Raw genomic sequence first — 18,627 nt, 5'->3', positions numbered from 1 at the left:
CATTACAAAGGCTACTATTGTCGCTCGTGTTTATTTCAACAATTTGACGAAAACCATTCTCTGCCAAACAACTTGTTGGGTTTTGTACAAGAACGTCTACTAGTGCTTGGATGGTCAGGTCTTGAAATCTGTTCTGCACTCCTATCCGCAATACAACGTATTTTTGACGAGTGAAAAATCCTTGATGGAAGAAATCGACTTTGAGAGCTGACAAAAAGGTCTAGGAGGCTCCAACATGTCGAAAGGGTGAAAAACTCACTTATTTGTGTTGAGGCTTTTGCCTGATGTCTTGGAAAATAAGGTCCAAACGATCAAGGATAGTAGGCACATTAGAGCTTGCTACCTTATGATACGTTGCTCCAACTTTTTTTTCGATTTTCCATTTTCTGCCTCGCGAGTTTGTGGGAAGAGCAAATAAACTCACGATACTGTGTGTTCTGCTCTTTAGCTCAATCTAACTTGAGAATTCATAACAGTTTAATAACGTTAAAGCAGCTTTTTAGACTACCACCAAACTCCTAGTTTTTGTGGCATCTCGCGACCCGAGCCTCACCCATGAAAATGAATTCATTTTTAATATTACAGTAGTATGCCACGATTTTACGGACCTGTATGACATCGAGAACGCGCACACCACAATTTAATCCAACACAGCTCTACCAAATATGTCTGACGCACGCGATTTCAAATTAGGGTGAATTAAATTCTTCTGCGTGTCGCAGTTGTAGGCCTACTACTGTCTACTACTCAGATTGCAAGAACGGGTCTATTCCGCGTGCCGACAACGGAGCATAACCATATCGAATGGCTTGGCCATCCAACATCGGTCATTTTTGGCTAAGGTTTTGTCGACGCTTATGTTTTGGCACCGCATTTTATCAGCGGGTTGTTGGCCAAAACTTTACGTCTTCATGTGACCCGACGCAGAAGGGGTTGGCCACGCATAGACGTGAACTCGCTCGTTGCATATCCCTAGTCCCTACACTAGTTCATCCCAACGACGTCGACCCTGTTTTCCAGAAAAACCAGTCGGACAAATCCTATCATGAATTGTCATGATAAAGCCATATTTTCTGCGCGTCTCGCTTATTGGCTACAGTACCCAACACAGTGACCTTGGATGTAAAAACGATTGCAGGATAATTTGTTATAAATTCAACAAATATTACATACATATTAACAGATAGCTCTGGCACCGTGTCGACCCAAAATTATACCTATTGCGTTCCATACTTTAATAAACCTTGAAGGGGTAAAAATTTGCGTTACACTAATTTGCAAATGTGAGTCTGTGATGATGGTATTTAAAGGTCAACTGCATCTTCATAGACAACTTTGCGGAATCATGTTCAGAATTTTTTTTCATACCGAAATTGCCGACTTTCCGTATTTCAAACTAATCGGAAATTGCCGTAATTTGGACCGAAAGTCCCAATATTGGTATGTTTACAGAAAAGGCGGAATGTTAATTGTGACGTCATGTAGTTGACATCTCTTCTGGCCGCTGCAGATGTATGCTATAGGGTTGGCGGTCTTGCAGTAGCAGGGCGCTTATTTTAGTTAGTTATGGCGGAGGTTTCGCTTGTAATGGATTCACCAGGCGAGTCCGAGTACTCAGATGTCGAATGTAAGTATGCTTTTTCCTCTCACTTACGAAAGTAATGTTGAAACGAGGACACGTTTCAAGTGTTGATGTGCTCGATCCCATATCAGTGGAACTTCTTGCTGCTCCGAAAACGAGGGGTCGTTTGAGTATGATTATTGATGACTAACCTAAGGATGTTAGTGATATATAGTATGATCAGCCTAGCTTGTTCAGCTTAAGCCGCTTGTCTAGACCAAATGAAATACACCGGTACGTGTATTTTGGTGGAGAACCTCCTTCCAGTTATTAATCTTGGTGTTATCAATTACAGTTGAGAGGATGGAGGTTGCCAACTTATGCAAACTATCAGGGGAGAGTTGAAGTGCTGCAAACAGGTCCCTCGAGCAACGAATGAATTATTAGTGCATCACAGCATTATCAGGATTTCAATCAGTATTATGTATTGGAGATTGTCTCGCTATAGATATCAACAGGAATATTGTCATATAATTATAGCATCCAGTTTGATGCATTAGCGAATGAGTCTCATTTACATGAAATGTTGAGTCGGGTGTCAAATAATTACCCGTCAGTAACACAACAATTGCGCTTTTCAGGAAGCTGAGAAAAACTGTACACGGAAATTTTGTTTGCTTGGGACTGGGATTCTGCAACAAAACTCAACGAAAAATCCTGTCTGCGCATCCGATCAAATCCAGTACTTTCAAAGGATTTCAATTTTACAATGCTTCGTGAAGGAATAGTTGTATTGAAAATGATAAATGCAACATAACCAATCCATCAATAGTACTATATACTGTGTCAGGGAGAGAAATATAGAGTTTTGTGTCAAGCAATAGCTTCTTTCAACTAATTTTGACGATGCCGTTAGTCGAATGAGGATGAATCATCACAATAGACTTGGTCGACTCGGCCGTTTCTGGTCTTGCTTTAATGAATGCGTCAACTTCATCATTGCAGGAATCTAGAGCAGGAGTAAAAATATCACTGAGTTTTATAACAAAGTCGAATCGAAGGCAGTAGGCCTATACCAAATGCTGTTCGGAAGTATCATAAAAATGAAGGATTGCCAACTGCATCCTACCTAACTTTACGACTATTATGATGATAGTGATAAGTTTTCATCTTTTACTGAGCGGTCAATATTGATAGGTTCAGTCACAGATATCTGACACTCCTCATTCAATAACTAAAGTAACAAATATGATGACATGACCGCACATGTACCGTACACAAAAAGAAGTGTATTTTCAAAAGTAATAGCAACTCTTCCATTAATAGGAGGTCAGCGATATATAACCATTATACGTCATGAAGTCAGCAGGTTATGAACTCCCTTTATAGTAACTAATGCATTTATAGATATTTTTTCCTTAATTGATTTTCAAGTGTTTTTATTTCAGACTACGTACACTTCTACTTACAAGTTTTTCAAGGCATACATATTTCAGTTATTTGCACATGCACGTGAGTGTAAACAATAATAATACTTCGATGACTACCATACCACAGTCAATACTATACTATAAGCGGTTAGTTACACTCTTACAAAACTATAGCTGACACAGTACATTTTCACTTACCGATTTCGGACACTTTGTATAGCTTTAGAAGTGCGTTCCTCTGACATTACCACAATTTCACTGGTGCGTGGAAATAAAGTATGAACGGCACTACTGCATAGTACGTCGGAAAGAGTTGCCCGTGTTCAGTAGTCAGTTTTCTTGCGTGATGCGTATCTCGGATACTTCATTGAAGCAAGATACTTGTTAGTGATTCGCATTTGAAAATGACTCTGCCTTTGGTTGTCTCTAAGTCCGCACTTTTGGTCTTAATGGCGTCCGGTCGCCTGTCGGTATATGGATGGGTTTTAGCGGCGATGTCAATGCATTGTAGGTACGGCATATTGCGTATTCGACCAACCATACGCGACATAACATCTGACTCTATGAATTATCTCCTTCACAGCTTTCATGATCCCACTCAAAGACCCAAATCCACAGCAAATCTAAGCAATAATCTCACCTAACAGCCAACAGAAATAACAATGACTTTTGTTGTGTCAACTACTTGACGTCATTTCACGGCTGGGTGATTTCGTTTCCGTTTTCCGGAATTTCGATTTGTAATTCAAATTACTTGAAAACTATCAGGTAATTTCAATTTTCATTATTTTATTCATATTCCTAACCACATAATGTACGAAATAAGGTGAAGTCATTTTGAAGATGCAGTTGACCTTTAATACTATCCGCGTGTCTCGCACTAATCGAACAGTTATCACGTAAATATAATGATTGTTTAGCGAAAGAACGCAGAAAGTCAATTTGACGTCATTTGTCCAGCCTGTTACAGGCTCAGACGGTCTGATATACTGTATATGTCGGCCACTACACAAGCTTCCAAACCAGGCTTTTGGTTTCGTAATAATTATAGGGCGAATATATTAATTCAATACGGCTTGTGAGAGCTACGATTGGTGGTGCGACGTAAGTTAAACAAGTTTTTACAATTGCGTCGCAACAACAAAAGTTACACTGCCCTTGAAATTCCTATATGGTTTATTTGAATTATTCCAGGTCAGAAAAATTACCAATTATTATTCACGATTTTCATTCGCACTCATCCGGGATTTTCATTCGCACCATTCGCACCACCTTCGTCATTCGCACTGCAATTTTTTTCATTCGCACAAGTGCGAACCGTCACACAGGTTGAAAAGCACTGACGTAGAACATTTTCTGCGCAATATCTACATTCTACATAGCCTGGAAAACCCGCCTTCACCTATGGCTATAATAGCACCCAAAACCTTTTGTAATACTGAATTTCTAACAAATTAAATCCTTCACGATTTGCGTGTCATACTTGCGCAAGGCCACACTAATCTTCTCTGCATCATTCCAATTTTAGTATGTAAACCATTGTTATTAGTGTTCGTGGACCGCGTGAAAGGGATTGGATCACACTGATATGTGATATAGCTACCGTTGCATTTAAAATAAAAACCAATTTAAAACAAACAAGTTTTGAAAAACATGTTTTCATTATTTTTATACATGACGTCACAAATCATTAATGGTGACGTCACAATTGATTGAAATAACACTTAAAATATAGGGTAAATTGGGCCCCTTTGACTAAAAAGGCTTCCGACCCCAGTCACTATTTTGTTTAAAATGCAGCCCTATATGTAGCACATATATAATAATATTCCCAGGAGGGTAAAGTTGTCCGAAAAATGACAAGCCTTTACTTTTGGTAGGGATGCTCTAATTTTCTGCACCGATTTGAAATTGGAGCACAAGTTGGAAAAATCTATAATAGCAATTACAAGCAAGTGCAGTGTGCACTGTGCTTGTGCAGTGTGCACCTACCAGAATATTAAGCAGTGCCTGTATGTTAAGCATGTAGTTTTGTAAACTGATTTGTAAGCAATTCAGGAAGAGAATCGTTTGTCACAACCGGGGCCACGGGTCCAATTCAATTCCATTTATTACCCCTGATCTACCTTGATCTTGGCTCCTTATCGCTACCTAAGCTATGTCTGTCATAGCACAAATGGTCCGCGTTATATAGCCGTCAGTGGCAGAATTAGCACCAAACATATCGGCCACTTGTGAATGTAGCCTACATAGTATTCGGAACGCCATAAAAATCAAACTATAAAACTACGACCTCGCCTATTTTGAAGTAGAATTACCAACATAAGCAAGTGCTGCTACCACTGCCCAAGTGCTGCCCACCTCGCCTACCCCAAAAGCCACCACTGAGTATGAGCCTACGAACGATTTGCACCCAAAATAGTCGGCGTATACGATGTGGGGTGGCTGGAACCCTCGGAATCGCCGTCGGTTCAACAGTTATAGCAAGTAGATATAGATTACATATTGGTACGGAATGGGTGTTCTGGTGATGATGACAACCGACCGTAAAAATGATGCATGACGATATAGTCCTGGTTAAAAATATTTTTGGTCTGTTTATGACAGTGATCGGAAGCCCTTTTCGTCGAACTTACTTACCCTATATTTTCAATTGTCAATGACAATCCACTGTGACGTCACCATCAAATATTTGTGACGACATGGCTAAAAACAATCGTTAAGCATCTTTGTTTTAAATGCAACCCTACGCTGCATTATAGCGATATCGGGCGTAGCCTACGTCTCTGCAACGCCAAATACTATTTAGGGTTACCATACGTCCGTAAATATGGGTATTTCGGGAGTCAAATTTAAAAAACTACCCTTTTTTCGGTCAACACCGCAGAACTATTGGTAAGAAGTGGGTAATTCTGGAGTCGAGCCAGAGTGATGAGCTTTTTTTTCATTTTTTTAGTCAACACAACAAGATTTCCAGTAAATATTTTAAAATCAGCTGTTTTGAATTTCGGTAATAAACTATCTTTTGTGATTTGGCAAAAGTGTCCTCCATTGCCGAATCCAATATATGGTAACCCTACCTAATACCATATCAAAAAAGCGGTTCTGGACACCAGTGGCTGATGCTACTCTGGCAGAAGTAGTGCTGTGCAGTGCGCAATGGTGAAATTTTATTGCAGTAGTCACGCCTCTTCTACCAAGCCTGAGGCATTCCACTGGAGCCTGGAAGTATAACAGTGGTTGGAAAATTATGAACAAATATAGCTCGGAAAACTTGAAAAAGGAAGAACGTGTCCTGTCCACAAATTATCACCCAAAACCTGTTTATAGAGATGGTCAAAGTTATCATGATGAATGAAAACTGTTAATCTAAAATCGCAACCAATTGGGTGCCGCACTGCCGGTAAGTAGTAAGTTTCGAAGTACACCAAAATAGAACTACTTCATTTTTTATAAAAGTACAAGTAGCAATTCCCATTTCCCAAGTGAGCATTCTATCCCTAGTTTTGCCAAAATGCTGAAGACTGTTAGGAAGTAATCTAAACCATGGGTAAGTAGTACATGTAGGCAATACCTTCTTTAGCACTCCTAAAATATAGAAGCACTCCGTTACTGATCACCTTTGCCTGTAAATTAAATAGCTTTTCCTTGCGTATCTCGGGGATTCACTGATTAATTGTTAGGTTGCCTAAAAACGATTCACATCAAATTTGGCTCAATTCCAATCAGTTTATGCCGACGCAGAGTCAATTGAAATTTTCGAATTTACCACAAAAAATAAATACTAAATTTTCAAATTTTACTTTCAGCCCCATGAAATTGTTGAGCTGTCTACAAAAACCATGCAAAACAAATTTGACGCAATTCCAACCAGTAGAAGTAAAGTTATTGCAGCTGAAAATTTTGGATTTGCAAAAACAGCGTAGACTGTAAAATCCCAGAATTATCAATGAAAAACTCAAAACAACTTCGCTTCCACGTGTTGGAATTGCGTAAAATTTGTTTTGCATCGTTTTTGTAGACACCTAAACAATTTTAAGGGGATAAAAGTCAAATTCGAAAAAAATTGATTTTTTATAAAAAAATTCCAAAATTTCAATTGACGTCGGCGCATACTGGTTGCAACTGAGCCAAATTTGGTGAGCAGCATTTTTTTTAAGCAAAGTAACAATTTAATCAGTGAACCCCCGGGATCCGGAAAAAAAGTTATTTTTGGACAACCCTAGTGTACAAGCTTGACCAGATGAAGGCATGACAGGAAGCAATCACTGACGATGCGTTCACTGTCGATATACATCGATTTTTATAAAACGTAAAGACTTTGCAGAGACTCTTGCAGGTACAGACTTCATTAAACAATTGAATAATACTGTATTGATATTGAGCGAGTGTCAGTCGGAAATATTTGGGTATATTTCAATATGAAGACTTTGGTAAAGAAGCGAAAGCAAAACACACTATCCGACAACTGATTGAAAATCCTCATCCGGCGATTTCGAATCGGCTTTATTGGGATCCTTATCCATCATCAACTGATAAATTTCGAGATAAGCATCATTATCGTGCGGCACAAGGTTTTTCTGCAGCGACAATTTCAACAACCCCGGCGCGGACGACGACAAAGCCCCGTTCTCTTTATCCAAGGCTTGCTTCTCCACCACTTCAAGCAAAGATTTCAGGCCGGCGAGTCCGATTCGATTTCGCGACAAGTTCAAAGACAGCAGACTGGTGCATCCAGGCATACGTACTTTCCCGTATTCCTGGACTATTTTGTGATCCAGCAATGGATGCGTCTGCTCGTAGAGATCGGGCGAATCAACTTCGATAGCCTGACCTCTTTTACTGTCTTTTCCACCAGATCGCCTGTTTTTATTCTTTGGCGTTTCAGCGATAGACGTTTTCGACCCAAGTTTAGCGGCTTCCTTTTTCTTATCATCTTTTTTGTTTGCTTTTTCGCCGCCTTTTCCGTCCTTTCTTTTTGAAGACCCACGCCCGCCTTGTCTAGATTTATCGACTTGCGATCCACTCCTGTTACTGCTAGGTCTGTCTTTAGAGTCGCCCCTTCTAGACCCAGGCGCGGAACTCCCTCTGCCTGAGATACCCTTTTCGGACATTAATTTCCGACGTTGTACTATCTCTTCGTGCGTTAAATCAAAGTAATGGAGAGAACCAGCAAGCGCTTTTGCGCCTGCGTCCGTGATTTTGTTAGAAGCTAAAGACAGATGAGTTAAAACTCTGTTCATACGAAGTCCTTCTGCTATCGCAGACGCACCGGCGTCAGAAATTGCGTTAAACGATAAATTTAAAGTCAATAATTCAAGAGTGGGGCCTGTCGCGGACCCTAATGATTTTCCAATCATCTCCGCGCCTACGTCGGTGATTTCATTATTACGCAACGAAAGGTGTTGAATCTGCAGGTCTTTGTTTAGAAGCTCTGCAAAAGGTTCAGACCCAGGAATAGCGTTACCTTCAATCGAAACTGATCTCAATGCTGGTAATCCTGGCAGAAAATTGGTCAGCAGTCGAAAAGTGTGGTCTGTTAATCCAGCATGCCATAAATTCACGCTCGACAGTCTGTCAAGGAGACAAGATTTCAAAACATTTATAAATTTTTCTTCTATCTTCCAGCCTCTTATGTATATTTTTTGTGCGTGACTGATTTGACCTTGTTTTGTCTCCTCTACGTCAAATTCGCACTGGATGGTTGGTTTGAAAAATACGTTGTTTTCGACGGTGGTGTATGTCTGTGGGGGTGGCTCTTCGTCGTTAGGCGTTTCTTCTTCTTCTCCTTGAGGAGTCGCTTTCGGGTCGTCTGGGGGAGAACGTGGTCTACCTCGCGCTCTTACTGCAGGCGCGAAATCTTTTTCTTGGCAGTTTCGCTGCCATAATTGGTCAAAATCTTCCATGAAGCTTCCTGTGCAGTTGTATGGTTCGGGAGTGGATGCATCGTCGCCACGAGAATTTGCGGACGCTGGCGCTCCCCCTTTCAAAGATTTGTCCTTTTTACCCATTAAAATAGTGTGCTGGACGAACGCAATGAGATGTAAATGAAATGACCTGTATGTTTGTACAGTACCGTTACTGTTTATACCGGTGAGCGAACTCGTACCTACCGGTATGCTTTGATGAAAATAACGATATTTATATACTGAAAAGATGTATAAGATAACTTGAATGAGTGTTCTATTGAAAAATACTCACTACACTACTAATTACAGCTATTTAAAACCTTATAAATTTATGGAACTTGAGATAGCACAGTAGTCGCTGCTGATCCCAATCGTACCGAGACCGTTTACATGGCAACAGTCACGGGTGAACAATTTCGAAACGTATCATTGAGTACCGAGCATGATATAATTAATGTATATTTTTTCAGTAGATATAATTAAGATATGAGCAGAGAAACACTCATTTTACTTCATTCACAATGATACTCCCAGTCTTTATGAAGGCAGGGCCCAACGAAAAATACATGTTCTATGTTAATAATGACTTTTGAATTACTACCATGGAATTGTACTAGTTAGTTAGTCCAATAAAGCAGAAACCTTTCGGCGGTTCGAAAACCCATCATAATTGAATTTATCAGCTGTTTTATTATTTTCACCAGCTCGATATACTACACACAATGTACAATGAGGTGCACAAGGCACAAAGTGATGTAATGTAGGGTTACCAATCTTACCATATTTTGGGATTCGGAAAGAAGGACACTCTTTACAAATTACGAAAGTTTTGATTACCGGACTAGAAAAGTGTCGATTCTAGGACTTTTACGGAAAATTATGTTGTGTTGACTCTTAGATTAAGAAACGCAGGTTGACTAAAAAGGACCATTTATCCGACTCGACTTTATAATAATACTGCTGTGGTGTCGACTAACCTTAGATTAAGAAAAACTAACCATATATGAAATGGACGGATAGGACGATGCCGAGCGACCATGTAAGTTCTCTCAATCTAATGTTCACCTAGGTCTATAATAGCTGAATTTGATGTTTACATTTGATAGTTGTTTCTAGATTCTTCGGCTGTCTTTCTTTTCAGTCGCTTCCCTTGCATTAGTCCATCATCGGGTCCTTCTCTGCGCATTTTTGTAAAGATACCAGAAGAACAGAGACATATGACCGCTTTCGCAGACAGCTTTTCTACATTTCAATCAGTTATTTGGTTCTGTCAAAAATTATACTGTATGTAGATTTAATGACATCCTCATACAAGCCATGAACTAAAATTGACCAAATCAACCAAATGCAGGCAACGTTCATCAAGTCCAAACCAACCACGCACAAAACGACCGAAATTTTCTTCATGTTGCTCCTACGATTTGCAAAATCTGTGTCCTTTGATATACAATGATTTTAATGAAGAAAAAAGGTGAAAAAAACATTGTTGAACACACGTAATTATAAGAGGTAACTGGTATGCATGCGTAAAAATAACAGTGATGATATGTACATTGTGAAGTTGTGACAGACAATGGTAGTACTGCTTTTCGTTAGAGGAAATATACTGTACAGTGGCAAGATGTGATAACACGTGAACAAAGATGTGAAGCATGTAGGTAACAATTACAACTATAGTGAGGTGAATTGGCAGTAAGCATCTACACGGGTATGAATTAAAACCAGTATAGCTCACGAAATGAAGATATGGGACTTGGACAAACGCATCTTGTACGATCAATTAAATGCATGCGACTCAAGAACTCACAAGCACAAAATAAAATGTGACATGAAATGAACATATTTACCAATAAATAATATGTCCGGTCGCAGCATGGCAAAATAGAGATGTCAAACACTCGAGAGAATTAATACAATTTAAAAATACTCTTGATATAAAATGTCACAAGTAAAACCTTTCTAATAATTTCGTTGAACAATATATCCACAGTTTTGCTTCAAGTTGGCAAAATAAATATTCGAGCGGGTAAAATGCGTCACGCTGGTCGCTAATATAGAGTATTAGGCTTTATGTCTATTCGAGTATCTCTCATTATAACCTCATAAGAGCAGGATGATGCGGAAAGTTCAAATATGCACATTTTATGCGACCAAAAAGAAAGCCAGTTCTACATAATATTGAAGATAATTGGGAATTCTGTCGACTATACGGACAGCCGTAAGTCGTATAATTTCAGTGCCCCAAAACAATCGTCCCTCACTACTCGACAAGAATCATCACACTTAGTCTTAGTGACGATAGAGGCAATCACAACGGAGGTAACTTCAGACGAAATCTCTCATAAAAAGCACTACACAAACGTGACGCTAGAATTTCGTGACGACACCCCATCATCGCCATTTCGATTACGCGGGGAATAGGAAAAAATCTGCGCAGCCCCATCGTAACTACGCAGCTCGTCGGGTATGCTCCCGTTATGCGCACTATCACCGTGACTATCAGTCGCAGTCCCGGTAAGTTCAGACGCCGTCGAGGCTGTAACCGGCGGAGTATAGAACCGACGTTTCGCAGACTCTACCATCATGTCTTCCAATGGTAGTTGCGCAGGTTGCGCGCTGGACCACGCGATCAACGTTGATTCCGGAACGCTATCTAAATCTCCGATTTCTTTCACGTAGATAGGCCGCGGCCTTCTAGACCCGCTACTTTCACTCGTGTCACCGTCTGAATCGCAGTTAGCTGACCTGTCATCACGAAGGTGATACCTGTGATCTTCTGACTTCCCACGTCGATGGTCTATCGACGCGTAATGATTTGGTCGTCTGACAGAATTGTTCACGAACGGATCAGGCGTTTTCGATTTAAACCGCCTGTCGTAGATGGAAACAGGCGGATTCGACAATTTGCTCGCAGTGTCGCTTGCTTTAAGCCGCGATATAATCGAGCCGTGATGATTGGTTGGAGAAGTAGGAGAGATACTTACGTCGTCGTATCTACGCGAGAGAGGATCGGCACCGGTTTTTCTCTTCTCTCGTTCGTGGCGGGAAATCGTACCGTGCTGTATCGATTCCGTGGTTTGTGGCTGCCGAGGAGTTACTACTACTACCGGCGTATCGTCCTCAACGTTGGCCATGGTAAACCTACTCGGCAACGTACGGTTCCCGAAAGCAGCCCTTTCGCTACCTCGCGAGCTATCAGACCCAAAAGACTGACTGCTGTTGCGTTTTATCAGCGGCCTTTTGACATTCACAGGCCCGGCGGGACTGTCAGACGAATACCGTCTGTTTTGGGGTATATTTTGCCTGTTTCGTGGCGATTCAGCAGGCCTCGGACTGTAGCTACCGTACCATTGATCTCCGACCGATTTTGACGCAGATTTACGCGTTCTTGGCGAATCTTTATCGATTCTCTTATTATGCGAACTGTTACCGCTGCTATAACTCGCGTGTGAGCTGGTCCTAGAATGCGTCGTTTCGCCGCTAGACCTTCTACGACTCATGCCGCTGTCTGACCTCTGCTGACGATACTTACCTCCGTCTTGCGATAGCGTGTATTTGTGCTGGCTTTTCGGGTTCTTACGCTCGTCCAACGAGTCATCTAGTGAACGCATGTGACAATGCGTGACGTTCGAACGAACGTCGTACATGTCACAGTCGCTCGGCAGCACTTTGACACCGTCTCTTGGCGACGACAACGCGTGGAGCGAGCTTCTACGACTGCCGCCACCACTATCGCTCAAATCGCTAGCGGACAATCGCGAAAGCTTATCTACGATGCTGGAGTATTCGCATGCGGTACGCGAAACCGTGCTGGCAAAGCTAGGCGCCGGTACGTACGAGCTGCTTTTGTTTCTGTTCTGGGTTCTGGCACCTGCTGGTCTAGTGGGGGTGGGATGAACGATAGTTGAGGGAGATTGGATCGCGAGGGCCCGTTCTACAGGGCTGAGAATCGGGACGAAATTGTTGGAGGCTACCGGAGAAAAAGCTGACACGTAAGTTTCTTCGTTCGAATCTCGGCTTTCCGAGGACGGATTCCGACTCGATTCGTGTCGTGACTGTCCTGTCTTTGCCGGAATTTGGTCGGGACCCGGTTCTCTATAAAATATCGGGCTCTTTGGCAGAATTTTTGGCGAGGAATTCAGGACATTCCCGGTTTGACCGAGACCCTGAAACTGCGGCAATAGATTCTTTGACGGCGTGGTTCCAAGACTTGGTTTCGGGGACGTGAAACCGTGACTCGTTCCTCCGATGCGTTTCGCGCGCTTCGTCGCGCTTGACTGGGTTTCTTGCGCCATGTGATCGGGGAGCTCGAGATGGCTGACGACGTCCGAACTGGCTTGCGAATGGAAAGATTCACCGAAATCGATGGCGATCGAACGGCGAGAGTTTGGCAGAAGTCTGTGAGCGATGCTTCCACCGGGTATACTACCTTCGATCTGAATCAAAAGGAGAGATATTGGTCGAAAACGGTTTCTTTTCTCTCCTTTCATTAGTTAATCTAAAGTTATGAGGGTAACGACTTCTGTGTAAGAGGCTCATGGCGTTGGTGTCTCGGCTTTGATTCGCACGGTTGAAAAATAAAGATTCTCTTTCTCTACTACAACGCAAAATGTGAAGAGGTATTGGCCTTGATCTTGGCAAGACTGCATTTCGCGAATCTATCGCAGTATCTCTTCTGCGTGAACATTGCATGTTAACCACTGCCATGAATACATGTTTCCGCAGACTTGGACAACGAGATAATTCTGGTTATCTAATTAGACTGAAATGCCGGTGATCTAATGTCTCTATGATCGAATTTTTATTGTAATCTAATTTATGGTTTTCCAGAATATGCTACAGGAGAGCTGTTTATAGTGCTAAATGAGCCAAGCTTGGTGTACAGACATTTGCCACCTTCGTGATTAAGAGAATTAACTCCATATCATAATTTAACTCAATTTCCAAGTTTTTGCGAATTCAGTAATTCCAATTCTTAATTTGGTAAAGCTGATAATTTTCTAGCCGTTCAACCCTGGTTTACCATGTCTTATGATCCAGAGCCAACTGACGTAGTAGGTGGGTGAAACGCACAAATACTTCGTCTGAATTTTCGAATCAGGCATGGTGGAGTTGGTTTTCAACTTCAACATGCAAGTGCTATATACTTTTGCAATGTTGCTTCATCGTAATTGAGTAGCCTACTTGAACTTTACCGCGCGACAATGTAAAATTACCAAAGAGTCACAAATTGCAAGATGGAGATTACTAGTTATCAAACTGTCATCGCGTACCTGATTGCTACCGGCCTGTCCATCGGAAGCCGCCGCGCTACGATCTGATGTGCTCCCAATATCGTCAGGGTCACATTCTGTTAAAATCAGTGCCATATTGTTACATCAAGTACAAGAGTGACAACGGACATCGACGTACCGAAATAGACATTGAGCAGCCCGAACAAAGTGCTCACACGGTCGTGACAGCCTTGCAAGCATTCGAGAGTTACATATCCATTGTCGGTACGCACGGGATTGAATCCTGAAAAGTCACTTCAGTTCAGTTAGCTGTAGATTACATTGATCAAGCATAATGCGATTTTATGCACACAGGAATATCATAATTACCGGGATACTAGATACCCAGATATACTTGAAGTAATCAGCATTGCTACACATGTAGATGTACGAGTAATGCCGTAAATCTCTACTCAATTACGAGCAGAATTAGCAATTCATAAGAGAATGCCAAAAGTACTCGTAAGAAGCTTTGAAAAGTATATTTGGACGAGGTGTCGCATACTTTTAATATTAAATCGAAAGATGCATCTTCGCAACAATGCAAAACAATTGATGACGCTACAATTTCCGATGATATATTCTGTTACCGTGATACAGGGACTATTTCGCCGGGTTGTTACGATAATATTGCTTGCAAAAGTAAATCAAACCAATCCAAAAACTACTTTATAAAAGTCTGAGTGTAAAATGTAAGTTTTTCGTTAAAACTATTAAATAGAAGTTAAATAGAGTAGGTAAACATAACCACTTGAGTAATAAATGAAGCAGTATTCCGAAAACGTACTTAGTCACTGACCACCTTTGAACATACCTAACGAAGACACCATGGCGGAGCAGCCGTCCGTTTTCCAAACACTTTCGGGCAGAACCAGAACCATCCGCGTCGAATCGAGATTACCATCGATGGCGTATTTGTTCAAACACTCCGAGAAGCACAGCTTCAGCTGGTGTCCCGTTTTTGGCAGAGCGAAAAGCAGCCCCAAGCCGGTTAAAACCGGTCCCGACAGGTGAAAGTACGAAATCAAATCTGATTTGACTCTCTGCAAACAAAATGGTGCGCGATACTGTGATAATGGATTTGTCTTATGGTGACAGACTCCAGATACAGCAGTAAATACATTATACATTGACTGTAGAAATGGCATTCTATGCTGAAGAATACAATGATATGTCAGATCGAGGTCTTGTAATCTCGAGGGTACAATTATGGATTTATCTATGAGTTACCCACTTAAATAAACAATCAAGCTGTGAAGAAACGAAAGCTAAGCTTAACCTAAGCTTGTCACTTCATAGTGAGTTGACACTAAAGTCTCTGTCAGCCCGAACAAGTCATGCATGACGACATGAGCCATAACCATACACCCCCCACAACTCCGATAAAAGTGCAACTTGAAGAGTTGAAAAGAAATAGGCGCGATAATACACATGCATCGACCGCAACAAACCTTCAAATCCGCCAGCTTTTCTGCGTTTGGGAAAAAGACAGCGTCGGAAATTCCGGCAGAACCGATACCGGCAGAACCTTGCCGAAGCTCAAAGCCGACGGCGGATAACAATTCTCTCCAGCCGTTCACGAAATTCACTTTCTTGCCGATGCTCGTCTGAAAGATAAACGTCGGATGACGATCGAGTACAAAACATGATGCGGGACTAGAGGTGGTAAAAGTAGTCAATGTCGGTACTAAAGTGAAAGAGGGCAACGGCGTGAATATCTACTCAAACACATGAGGAAGTGGAATATGAAAGGTACAGAATAAAAAAGTAGTTTCGGTGGAGGGGTCACGTATTTTAGCAGTTGATCGGAGACGATTGCAGAATGCATCTTCGCGAAAATGGTTAATAACACTACAAAAAAAATTGGAAACATTATCGAGTTATCATGATACAGAGCCTATTTCGCAGGGCCGTCATGACAATTTCACTCACCAAATTGAAGCAAACACATCCCAACACTACTTTTTACGATAAGCAATCTTAATTCTAAAAAGTAAGTAGCCTTACCGAAAAAACTGTGGAGGTGGTCTGTATCACATGGTTTTCATGACAATTTCACTCACAATAGTGACAAAAACACATCACAAAACAATTTTCCAATTATAAAATCCAAAGTATAAAATGTTAGCAATTTTGCTAGAAAACAGTTAGGTAATGGAAGTAGTTCAAAATAAAATCACTCAAGTAGCTCAATCAGACAAAACCTACTCAAGCAAACCAATTAGGCAGAAGCACTCCGTCTATTGACGTAAAAAATCCAATCGTTACCTGCGAAGTATACATCGGAACAGCCATTCTTTCCTCCGAACCCATCCTTTCCAAAGCCCTGTCCACGAGATGCAGTGCCAGCTTCAACACAACACCCGCTTTGTCCCTATCCGCTTCCAACAGCATCCTCACCGCGCGGTACAACGCCACGTTCCTTCCATCCAACACCCCGTCACGTCCATAAACCACAAACCCGGACCAGTAAAACGGATGTCTGAAATGTTTGCTATCGCGCAATACGCCGACAGAATATGACAAGGCTTCGGCCACAGTAGCACCACGTATCAAACAAGGGTAAAACGCAGACACAAGCATTTTCCAAGCTGTCTCTGGTATCGGCCATAAAGGCAACACAATAGCACCTACTCCTGAATTTATGAAAGCTTTTGTTATAGTAGCTATTTTCATAGTGTTTGAACGCATTGAATCGCCATCAACAACTTGGTAAGTTTGCAGATGCGCAGATCCCAGCACAGCTAGTTTTGCGTCCGACAAATCCATCCCCATAACATCACACATGGATACCGAACTGATTTTTTCGCAATCAGACACAGTGCGTACATTCTCAAGCCCACTATCTGCATCGCTAGAGTCGCAAGAAGACTTATCTTCGCGTACTTCCAAATTAGGACTGAACACAAATCGATACGGGGGAGTATCAGAGAGATTACGTGCGAAATGCAAACACTCGGCTTTAGAAATCGCGTCCAAAACCACGTTTTTGGTCACGTTTCTGCCTGAAATTGCTTCCACTCTTAACATCGAAGAGACGTTGATAGCTTCATCGTTTGTAGTTGTGACGCTGTTGTCAATATCGTCGTTGCCGGCTATAACGGCTGCTCGATTGTATCTGCCTGAAAATACCTTTTTTGGTTTTACCGATACTATATCTGTGGCGGAATTGGCGTAAATTATCACAAACTGTTCGGATAAGTACGGATCTGACGGTTTGCGTTTTAAAAGTGAAAAAGGGGCAGTCGCAATCTCCTTGTCTGCGATTACGATTAAACTCTTGCGTTTCGACGCATGCTTCACAATGTTATCTCGGATTTTACCGATTAGTAACGAGTGCAGTGCGTACACTGGATTTTTAGGACTATCGCCACGCGGGGTTTCGGGTATACTTGAATATCCAACGATGCCTGTGTTTAGTTCCGCTTGAACTATTCGCAAAAAAGTTCTGAAGGCCACCGCATTTTCGTAACTTTCCGGCGAAACACAACGAACGAATTTGTTTTCCGTCTCGAATTTTTCATTGTTCTGTTCCTCCGGAGATTCGACTCCCAGAGAATTGCGTAGCTCGTTCAAAAGGCAACTCAGCAAATTTCCGTGTTTTGCATGTTTTGGCGAATTTTCCGCTTTGTCATCATCTGTACCAGAGAGAATGCATTGAGATGAAAAGCCGCATAGTCCATCGTCAGGTGTGAAAGCCCACAGGTATAGATCTCCTGCCTGTACGCTGTAGTAGAATATCACACAATCATTTTGTCGAGAATGTTGTATCAATTTATCAGCTATGCTTTCGTTTTCGGACTCTTCCGAACGCCGAGGCCTGTCATGGCGCGATATTTTCGCGAATACTTTTTCAGGTAGTGTTCGTAATTCTTCTGCCGCGGCTATGGCTTTGTGATGCTGGCCCGCGTCCGCGTAGAACCTTGTCAACGCCAATTGGCATGCCAGCAATTCTTTGTACAAGGCCATGCACGAATCGGGATGGACGGACATGGGGAACGCATCGCCTAGTTTTGGAAAAAGAATATATAAAAATAAAGACTAGACATCAGACTATTGAAAAAATGCAGGCCTGGATAATATAAAATTACAGACCAAATATCGTCAATAGAACATATATTTCGCTCTTGTGTTATGTGCTCAGAGCTTGTGCTGCTGCTTTTCTGAGTTATCAAGCAGATTTTGTCTGCTTCCACTACTTACTCAACCTGGCTGACGCATGAGTCACACTGCGGGGGGTTTTTGGTGAAACGCTCTGAAGTGTTTTGATAGTATCGATTGCATAACTTAAGCAAAAGCAGACACTCATGTCTTGTTCGAAAGATGTTATCTCTGTTGCAGTGAACACCTAGGTATACTAGGTATATTTAGTGAACTCTATAAGGAAGTAACCAAAACATGTACAATTTTACAACAAGGTTTTCTGGTCTTGTCTGCTCTAGTTTCGTTTCGAG

The 18,627-nt window shown here is 41.7% G+C and overlaps 2 protein-coding genes, 1 long non-coding RNA gene and 1 other non-coding gene across 6 annotated transcripts in view; 1 reads left to right on the top strand and 3 right to left on the bottom strand.

Annotated features, from left to right (window-relative positions):
* The window catches only part of LOC145458412 (uncharacterized), a 222,961-nt gene that overhangs the window by 115,876 nt on the left and 88,458 nt on the right, over positions 1 to 18,627 (top strand). The window lies entirely within an intron of this gene.
* LOC145459527 (U6 spliceosomal RNA) lies at positions 4,439 to 4,545 on the bottom strand. The gene has a single exon (XR_013921448.1). It is a non-coding gene; the product is annotated as a U6 spliceosomal RNA (small nuclear RNA).
* Positions 7,343 to 9,233, bottom strand: LOC145459103 (leucine-rich repeat-containing protein 71-like). Its single transcript, XM_080337705.1, has one exon. The coding sequence runs from the start codon at positions 9,000 to 9,002 to the stop codon at positions 7,449 to 7,451; it is 1,554 nt and encodes a 517-aa protein (XP_080193831.1). The 5' UTR covers positions 9,003 to 9,233; the 3' UTR covers positions 7,343 to 7,448.
* LOC145458396 (uncharacterized) overlaps positions 10,339 to 18,627 on the bottom strand; it is a 43,735-nt gene continuing 35,446 nt past the window's right edge. For both annotated transcript variants that reach the window (XM_080336752.1, XM_080336753.1), the window contains 6 exons: positions 16,442 to 18,180; positions 15,625 to 15,780; positions 14,988 to 15,216; positions 14,313 to 14,417; positions 14,174 to 14,250; positions 10,339 to 13,336 (listed from right to left, as the gene is read on the bottom strand). In XM_080336752.1, coding sequence (XP_080192878.1) covers positions 11,252 to 13,336; positions 14,174 to 14,250; positions 14,313 to 14,417; positions 14,988 to 15,216; positions 15,625 to 15,780; positions 16,442 to 18,180 — 4,391 coding nt within the window. In that variant the 3' untranslated portion in view covers positions 10,339 to 11,251. The remainder of the gene's footprint in view (positions 13,337 to 14,173; positions 14,251 to 14,312; positions 14,418 to 14,987; positions 15,217 to 15,624; positions 15,781 to 16,441; positions 18,181 to 18,627) is intronic.

The sequence above is a fragment of the Botryllus schlosseri genome, chromosome 16, assembly GCF_051294905.1.
Source record: "Botryllus schlosseri isolate E-star chromosome 16, Bs_hap1, whole genome shotgun sequence".
NCBI classification, from domain to species: domain Eukaryota; kingdom Metazoa; phylum Chordata; class Ascidiacea; order Stolidobranchia; family Styelidae; genus Botryllus; species Botryllus schlosseri.
Note: the sequence above shows the minus strand (reverse complement) of the source record. Positions and strands in the feature narration are given on the sequence as shown.

What these genes read in the sequence shown, in the direction of transcription:
- LOC145459103 (XM_080337705.1), bottom strand. Translation starts at nt 9,002, where the DNA reads ATGGGTAAAAAGGACAAATCTTTGAAAGGGGGAGCGCCAGCGTCCGCA.